We start from the raw sequence: 9,073 nt of genomic DNA, 5'->3' as shown, positions 1-9,073 counted from the left end.
CTATGACAGAGATTTCATAGGGGGGATAACTCCTCTAAAGGAGTTATCCCCCCCGATAACTCCTTTAGAGTGTCTAAAGGAGTTATCGGGGGGGAAATTTAAAAGTATGTTTTTAAGTAATGCATAATCATACCAAAAGTTAAAGCATCTAAATTTTGTATTTTTATATTTATTTATGTTCAACTTTAAAGGTTGGTCCTGTGCCCTATCTGACGAAGGTCCAAGAAGTATCCAGAGCATCATCCTCAGAGAGCTGCAACACCAACAGATGAAGCTTTTACAGGCATCATCCACCGACTACAATGTTTAAAATAAAAAAAATATTCAGCAAATACCTGGAAAATATACATTGTTGTGCTCACATGACCCAGGTTAGTTTAATCAGATATTTGAAAAAATTATATTTTTTGTATGTTTTATTCAAATTTTGTGCTTTATTCATAGGACCTGTTTTGTCCCTATTCTCAAGAATCACTGATATATATATATATAAAAAAATTCCCTTCTCACCCTCCGCGGGTGGTCTGTTTCCTCCTCTGAGCTCGGGTCCTCTACCAGAGGCCTGGGAGCTTGAGGGTTCTGCGCAGTATCTTGGCTGTGCCTAGAACTGCACATTTCTGGACTGAGATGTCTGATGTTGTTCCTGGGATCTGTTTGAACCACTGCTCCAGTTTGGGGGTGACTGCCCCGAGGGCCCCGATGACCACAGGCACCACTGTGGTCTTCACCGTCCAGGTCTTTTCCAGTTCCTCCCTGAGGCCCTGGTATTTCTCCAATTTCTCATGCTCCTTTTTCCTGATGTTGTAGTCACTTGGTATTGCTACATCCACCACAACGGCTTTCCTCTGTTCTTTATCCACCACCACAATGTCCGGTTGGTTCGCCATTACCATTCTGTCTGTCTGGATCTGGAAGTCCCACAGGATCTTAGCTCGGTCATTCTCCACCACTTTTGGGGGTGTTCCCCACTTTGATCTCGGGGCTTCCAGTTCATATTCTGCACAGATGTTCCTGTACACCAGGCCCGCCACTTGGTTATGTCGTTCCATGTACGCTTTCCCTGCCAGCATCTTGCACCCTGCTATTATGTGCTGGACTGTCTTAGGGGCCTCCTTGCACAACCTACACCTTGGGTCTTGTCTGGTGTGGTAGATCTGAGCCTCTATTGCTCTGGTGTTTAGGGCCTGTTCCTGTGCAGCCAGGATGAGAGCCTCTGTGCTGTCCTTGAGTCCAGCTTTCTCCAGCCATTGGTAGGTTTTCCTGACATCAGCCACTTCAGTTATTTGTCGGTGGTACATCCCATGTAGGGGCTTGTCCTCCCATGATGGTACTTCCAGCACCTTGTCTTCTGTTCCCCATTGCCTGAGACATTCGCTGAGCACATTGTCCGTTGAGGCTTTGTCCTTGATGTATTTATGGATCTTGGATGTTTCATCCTGGACAGTGGCTCTCACACTCACTAGTCCTCTGCCTCCTTCCTTACGGCTCGTGTACAGTCTCAGGGTGCTAGATTTGGGGTGGAATCCTCCATGCATGGTTAGTAGCTTCCTAGTCTTAACATCTGTGGCCTTCATCTCTTCCATTGGCCAGCTAATTATTCCGGCAGGGTATCTGATTACTGGTAAGGCATAGCTGTTTATTGCACGGATCTTGTTCTTGCCATTGAGCTGGCTTCTCAGGACTTGCCTTATTCGTTGGAGGTATTTGGCTGTGGCTCCTTTCCTTGTGACCTCATCGAGGTTGCCATTTGCTTGTGGTATTCCCAGGTACTTGTAGCTGTGCTCTATGTCTGCTATTGTTCCTTCTGGGAGTGAGACCCCTTCTGTGCAGACGACCTTCCCTCTCTTTGTAACCATCCGACCACACTTCTCTAGTCCGAATGACATCCCAATGTCAGTGCTGTAGATCCTAGTGGTGTGGATCAGTGAGTCGATGTCTCGCTCGCTCTTGGCGTACAGCTTGATCGTGACTGATCGTGGCCCCATTCTTGAGTCGGTATCCGTAGCCAGTCTTGTTGATGATTTGGCTGAGAGGGTTCAGGCCTATGCAGAACAGCAGTGGGGACAGAGCATCTCCTTGGTATATGCCACATTTGATGGACACTTGTGCAAGTGGTTTGCAGTTGGCTTCAAGGGTGGTTTTCCACAGCCCCATCGAGTTTGCAATGAAGGCTCTTAGAGTCCTATTGATGTTGTACATCTCTAAGCATTCAATGATCTAAGTGTGTGTCATTGAGTCATAGGCTTTCTTATAAAATACTGGCTCTGCTGGCTACATATAGAACTAAATCAAGGGGTCCTATATTATCGCTGGGAAAATGTGTATAGCTTAAAATCTTGTATAGCTTAAATCTTCCCTCCTGCTTTTGGTCCCTGCTTCGTTGCAAATGGAGGTCATGCAGGCCTGCCATGACCCACCACTTTCAGGGCATCTAGGTGAAACAAAGACTCTCCAACGTCTTAGGCAGAGCTTCCATTGGTATGGCATGGGAAGTGACCTCCACAAATACATCCAACAATGCCCCCGATGCAAAGGTCTGAAGTCAAGCAGCCCCTCGAAGAGAGCTAAGCTACAAAGTTACCAGGCAGGAGCACCAATGGACCAGTTGCTCCTTGATATATTGGGGCCCTTTCCCATCTCAAGCTCTGGAAGCAAGTATATTCTTGTCATCATGTATCAGTTTACGAGGTGGGTTGAGGCTTTCCCAGTTCCAGACCAAGGAGCAAAAACAACTGCCAGAATGTTAGTCAACAACTTCCTAGCTCGTTTTGGGGCCCCTTTAGAGCTCCATACGGACCAAGGCCGCAACTTCGAAAGTGTGCTTTTCAAAAGTATTTGTCAACTTTTCCAGATCTCCAAGACCAGAACCATTCCGTACCATCCTGCTTCAAACGGGCAAGTGGAATGATTTAACCGCACCATTCTGCAGATGATCCGCTGCTATGTAGACCAAAATCAGAAGAACTGGGACGAACATTTGCCTCTGCTAACAGCTGCATATCGCAGTGCACAGAACTCCAGCACTGGATTCTCACCAAATATGCTGATGCTAGGAAGAGAAGTTCATCAGCCACAAGACCTCTGGCTTGGTCTTGCAGAACGAACATGGAGTGAAAATGACCCCCTAGAGTACGCTCATGACCTTGAAAAGACCCTTGGCGAAGTCCATGACATGGCACGGCAGCATCTACGTGGAGCTCAGTTCAGACAGAAGAGGACCCATGACCTGTGTGCCAAAGAATGCAGTTACAACATAGGGGACCTGGTCTATGTAAAGGACAACATGAGGAAGTTGGGCTTTAGTCCCAAGCTGCAGCCTCCCTGGAAAGGCCCATGTATTATTAAAGCCCAGCTTGGACCTGTACTATATGAGATCTTAACACAACGTGACAAAAAGGTCATGCACCACGATCAGTTGAAGCCATTCACAAGTGATGTCATACCAGCATGGGTCAGATGACAAAGACATGTGGTCCTTCCTCAGTGCCAAGATGTAGTTCCATTACCCAAACACATGTCCACTTCCCCTACACCAGCACCAGATGAGCCTGGAAGTGACGGCGGAAGAAAAGGTTGGGTCTCTGAAACTGTTAAGGCAAAAGGGCAAGCGTCAGGTTGCAGCCCGCAGAAGAAGGTTTGCTGTGCAACATCGGCAGCAAGATGAACCACATACCTCTAGATCGGAAGAAGACAAACAAGGACCCCGTGTTCAAAAGACTCTTATGGGTCGAGAAATACGGGCCCCTGCCCACTATCAAAATGACTGGACTGAATAATTATCCTTCATTAAGAGATGAGTTATCTTAAAGTTCTAAGCAGGTTGTTGAAAGTAAAAAAAAAAAAAAAAGTTTGCTCCAGTAACATTTAAGTTTGCGCTAGTAATGTTGCAAGTGTGTTTTTAGCATTCCATAGTAGTTTGATGTTATTTGAAAGGGGGGGATAGTGTAAGCATCTGCTTATCTCTGCATTATTTCCCATACTAACTGGCTGATCTGAGTTTAAGTGCGTTACTTTTAATTTACTTCGTTAACGTAATTCTGCATGCAGCGGTTGTGTGTTCTGAGGGAATGTTTTTGTTTTAGTTCTGGATGCTCGCTGACTCTGGTGTGGACGTGTAAAGTTCGTCTGCATCGGCGTTAGAGCACATAAACTATCCAGTTGTACTCCGGTTCGGTTCTTCATTAAAAACGAAACGGGGATCTGCTCCACGGTGGAGCCTCAACCCGCGCAGGAATCAGCTGCTGATGAATGGTGGATGCTCTGGTAGGTTTGATTTGATCACCGTCAAGTCGTTTCAGGTCAAATTTAGATTTTTCCTGCATACTTTACAAAATGCCTTTCGGTCATTCCTAGTCTTCGAATCCCAGATCATCGAGCCAAAGTTGTTAAAATTTAGATTTTCCCACGGCGAGCACAAAATGACTAGCTAGTCCCAACACATTAGGCGGTTCCAACATAACGCATGCACACAACAGCTTGGAGTATATCAGTGACAGCTCAGGTCCTGCCAGTATCCATCCATCCATCCATCCATCCATCCATCCATCCATCCATCCATCCATCCATTTTCTTTACACCCTTGTCTCTTAGTGGGTCAGGAGGGTTGCTGGTGCCTATCTCCAGCTAACGTTCCAGGCGAGAGGCGGGGTCACCCTGGACAGGTCGCCAGTCTGTCGCAGGTCCTGCCAGTACGGTAGTTATAATTTTTTATACAGATTTTAGTAAAACGAACTTAAAACAATAAGTGAGCATCATTGGAGAATTAAAAATATTTTGATGGGATGATGAAAAATTGACTACCTTTTTACTACCTTTAATTACTTCTTGCTACCTTTTACTGGCCTTAATTTGAGCTCATTTAATTAACTACCTTGGATACCCTGCACATGCTTAATTTGAAGTTAAATGAAAGGGTAAGTTAATTTTGAAAGTGTTTTTACATCAAAAGGCCCTTGATGTTTTTAAATAAAGTGCTTAGTATAACTATGTAAAAAACCACAAAAAAAACCCAATAAAATAAATAAATTCACTTAATTTCACTAATTCACAATAGACCCAAAAATTCACTGGACATCAAATGTTTCCAAACCTTGACCAAAGTCAAGTTATAATCACTAATCTTTTTCAATTAAATGCAGTGTTACAGTTTACAGTTTAAGTCAAAGCAGTAAGTCGAGACAGAGAGCATAGTGCATGTTTGTACAAGAATTAAAGACAAAAACAGGCCTTAGCAGATCATTTTTTTAATCAAGAAAAGGCAAAAAGTATAAAATAGACAATCTTTCTATACATACACATGGTAGGTAATATGAATGAAAAATACAAGTTAAGTAAGAATGAAACAAAGATTTCAATGTCATGTTTTGAGATATAAAGCTACTGTAAGTCCAGTTAGTTTAAAAACTACCAATACACATGCTACTGAATGCGTCAAGGCACACGTGTGACGTGTATTTTGGTCTGTTTCTATTTACAGCGTCTTTCTTTAAGAAGAATGTACAAATTACATCAGTAATGAAAGGAATGAAGAGCTGAGGCAGAACTGGCCTCTTCGTAAGACAAATACAAGGGGGACTATCATACAGAGGTCATTTACAGTATTCGACGGACGCACTCGGACACTTTAATACTTGCCAACGCATGCACAAAACACATGAGAGACGTGCTCACGCAATCACAGACAACATTTTACCTCACAGACGACATGAACGCAGTTACTGCTGGCCACGCTGGATGAGACAGACGCAGCGCTTTGTTTCAATGTTGACACCTCCCACCGAGAAAATTAGGAACAAATTCCAAACAGACTCGCCATGACAGAAAACAGATGTGTCTCAGTTCTGCAGAAACAGTCCAACCCTTTGCTGGGGAAAAAAATCTGCAGGGTTTGATTGTAAGAAAGACCGGCAGTTTCTGTCTGAGTGACAAACCCATATTTCCTTCAGTTCAAGTCTCCTTCATCTCTAAACACGGAAGGAGTTAAAAAAAAACAAAACAAACAATACTCCGAGTATACTATCAAATTGTGAGAGAAGATTAAAAGTTTAGAATTTCCAAGAAAAAAAAAAATCGCAAAGAGCAACTATGAAGCCACATTTGCTTTTAATAAGTATAAGTTTTAGGAGGTTAGTGTCTAGAAATATGAGAAGTTTGAACTATTTTCATCCAGAAATTACACTCAGTCAACCACAGCTCTCGTCTAAAACAACATTAGCACGGCTCAGCCAAACCCGGTGTAATGTAGGATGCATAGAACAAGGTTTGACAAACCTCTGTTTTACGATACAACACTAACAAACACAATCTTGCTTTCCGTAGGTTTGGAATGCAAAGTCCTGAACAGATTCGATTGTTCACCATCAGCTTCTGTGGTAAACTGTAGGGGTGATAAGAGGAGCTGCTACAAATACACAGAAGATTCTCACGTGGAAATACAACTACCAACATATTTTTTTCTTCAACTAACAAAAACTGTTTCCTTAATTATAACGAGACTTGTTCCTTAAAAAAATCTGAACAGAGTGAGTCATTATAATCATAAGCAGAAAGTTTAGAAAAGACTGCATATGTGACATGAGCCTTAGTCCAAAAGTTTGAATATTATGTTCCAAAGATTAGACCTGTTCTCATTTCACTTCCATACACTTCTGCCAGCAGCAGGTCACTTAAAGGCAGATTTTTCTTTGGGTCGTGTGTAGAGATGCACCGACAAATCGGCTTGTGGCTGGAATCGTTTGAAATTCAGCTTGATCCCCCCACCACACCTGGTGCTAATTACAACTCTCTTTGGTGTGGAAGTTGTTTCTTAAGAGTAGAATCCTCAGATAGCAACTGCTGGTCTCTGTGAAGTGTTTAAAACTGAAGACAAATTTAGCACAAAAGTAGAAGGAGCTGCTTGAAAGGATCTAGGATTGATAACCAATGCTAGTCATGCTAATTGCTAATACAGGATGCTAAAAAGCTAAATAATAATTCTGAAATTATTTCGTCATTGTTTTAAAATAGTAAAAGGCCCATATTACAGCGAGTGTTCTCTCACCCATTGCGGGCTTTGAATTACAGGTTCTAGAAGTTTCATTACGCCGAGTGTAAGATGAGCAGCATTTACTATTCACCGTCCTCTAGGTGTGATACGTGTGGTTTAACTGAGGAGGTCCTCCTGCAACATCATCCAAAACTAAATGCATTCTTTTCCTCAAAAGAATATAATACTCAATATATTCAAAAGAAGATGGTGCTTGGGAAGCTGAAGGAGCGGCATTTATGTTTTGTGATGCTAATTGGCTGAAACCCCAAAGGGGGGAAATAAAGAGGACTGCAATATTAGCTTCTAAGATGGTTTCCAATGTATATTATATAATGTGTATCACAATATATTTGATGTTTCAATTATTAAAATAGGCAGCTATAGGCATGTTAAGAGGGTGTCTTTTGTATTCGTGGTCCTTAACCCCAGGAAACACTCTGGGTCGGCCGTAGAGATTGACTGAACATGTCAATGCTTTTCAATGCTTTTCATTGTTTCACAGAACCTCATCTACAAAGTTTATGCCTCCATTTCAGTATCATCGTATATAACCCTTTGTTTAAAGACTTTAGTGGTTTATTTATGGCCCCAACGTCAGCAATTTCATGTCAACACTGCTTTAATTTTTTGGGTTTTTGGGGTTGCTCCTTTAGATCTTGATTTTGTCTTGCTGTACTGAATACACAAAATATTTCAAAATAAAAAAAGAGGTTTTAAACAGAAAGTGGAATTGGGTCACATTGACATTAGTAGGTGGGAGCTTTACATAAAACTGGATATCGGAAATTGGCCACAGAAATCTGATCGGTGCATCTCTTGTCGTGATAAGTGCTTCAACAGTACTGCTTATATAAAACAATACAATAGTCTTCTTCAGTGGTGCCAGGGTGGAATGATCACGCCTTTAGTCTTAAAAATAAAACAACATATAGCATTCAATAATAGCTCGTCTTTGCTTTGTACATGTCGGAATGAGTTTTATGTCTGTATGCAAGACAGAATAAGGCGCTGAACAGCAGTGAAAAAAAAAATTCTAGCCTACTTTTATGGTTTAGTTGGCAGGAAATACAACTCTACAGTATTTCGGCCAGCATAAAAAGAGTAAGAGAGGGGAAAAAAAGAACTTGGAAAAAATATAACAAACACTATTTTATCCACATCTTCGGAAAAAAAACTACAAAGAGGAATTGTGTGATCCCAGAGCTTTGGAATTTCTTATGGTTCACATTAAGGACTAGACAGTGCAAAAAAATGACAAAGGTTGTCCTTTTTTTTTTTCATAAAAACCACAGTTGTCCATTTTGTGTCTTCATTCACTCTCTTTTCCTTGAGTTCTTTACCGTCATGGTCTAGTGGTTAAACTGTCTCAGCACACTTCTCTTTGTCGCCGTCTTCTTTGCGATGTTGTCATGTGTTGACCTGTCTGGCGTCCGACGCGGTGTGTCCGTTCATCGTCCCGTTTGGTCAGCATTTGCTCCAGCTCTCACATGTGAAGTCCTCTTCACTGTGAAACCTGATGCTGAGGCTTTACAACAACAACAAAAAAAAAACGGGTGAAGTTAGGGCATCTTAAGGCAGCTGCTGGTGCACAGTGCTTCAAGGAGAATCCCAGCTGAGCTCAAATACTTTTTTTTTGTCTCCCAAAGCTCTTTGAGTGGGCTGTCAGTCAGGAGAGATGCGAAGTCTGTCAGAGTGGACTTGAATTGCTCTTTGGTGAGGTTTCCCAAGGTTTCTCAGCTGCAGGTAGTGCTACAAGTGGTTACCAGATCTGAGGTTTGATCTTGTGCATCGGCTGGAGTGGTTGAGTGTGAAGAAGGCTAACTGGTGTGGGTAAGAAGGGGAAGGGCTCAGTGGCATTGAAAAAACCCAGACAGTGCCATGGAGAACCTGTGGTTGGTGAGGCACATTTTTTTCTTGAATTTCTGCGAGTTCTCCTACATGGAGTCGCTTTCGTGATCCATCGGCTCGTCCAGGAGCCTGGAGGGAAGGAGCGTGGGTTAGTTGGATGGCATTGTGTGTGAGTGTGTTTTTGGTGTGTTGGGAGGA

General features: G+C 42.6%; 1 protein-coding gene across 4 annotated transcripts in view; it reads right to left on the bottom strand.

The window, feature by feature from the left end:
• Positions 1 to 5,227: 5,227 nt before the first annotated feature.
• The window catches only part of hdac7a (histone deacetylase 7a), a 95,212-nt gene continuing 91,366 nt past the window's right edge, over positions 5,228 to 9,073 (bottom strand). For all 4 annotated transcript variants that reach the window (XM_081608587.1, XM_081608588.1, XM_081608586.1 and 1 more), the window contains one exon: positions 5,228 to 9,004. In XM_081608587.1, coding sequence (XP_081464713.1) covers positions 8,962 to 9,004 — 43 coding nt within the window. In that variant the 3' untranslated portion in view covers positions 5,228 to 8,961. The remainder of the gene's footprint in view (positions 9,005 to 9,073) is intronic.

This window comes from Poecilia reticulata, chromosome 7 (genome assembly GCF_904066995.2).
Source record: "Poecilia reticulata chromosome 7, P_reticulata-male-v2, whole genome shotgun sequence".
NCBI classification, from domain to species: domain Eukaryota; kingdom Metazoa; phylum Chordata; class Actinopteri; order Cyprinodontiformes; family Poeciliidae; genus Poecilia; species Poecilia reticulata.
Note: the sequence above shows the minus strand (reverse complement) of the source record. Positions and strands in the feature narration are given on the sequence as shown.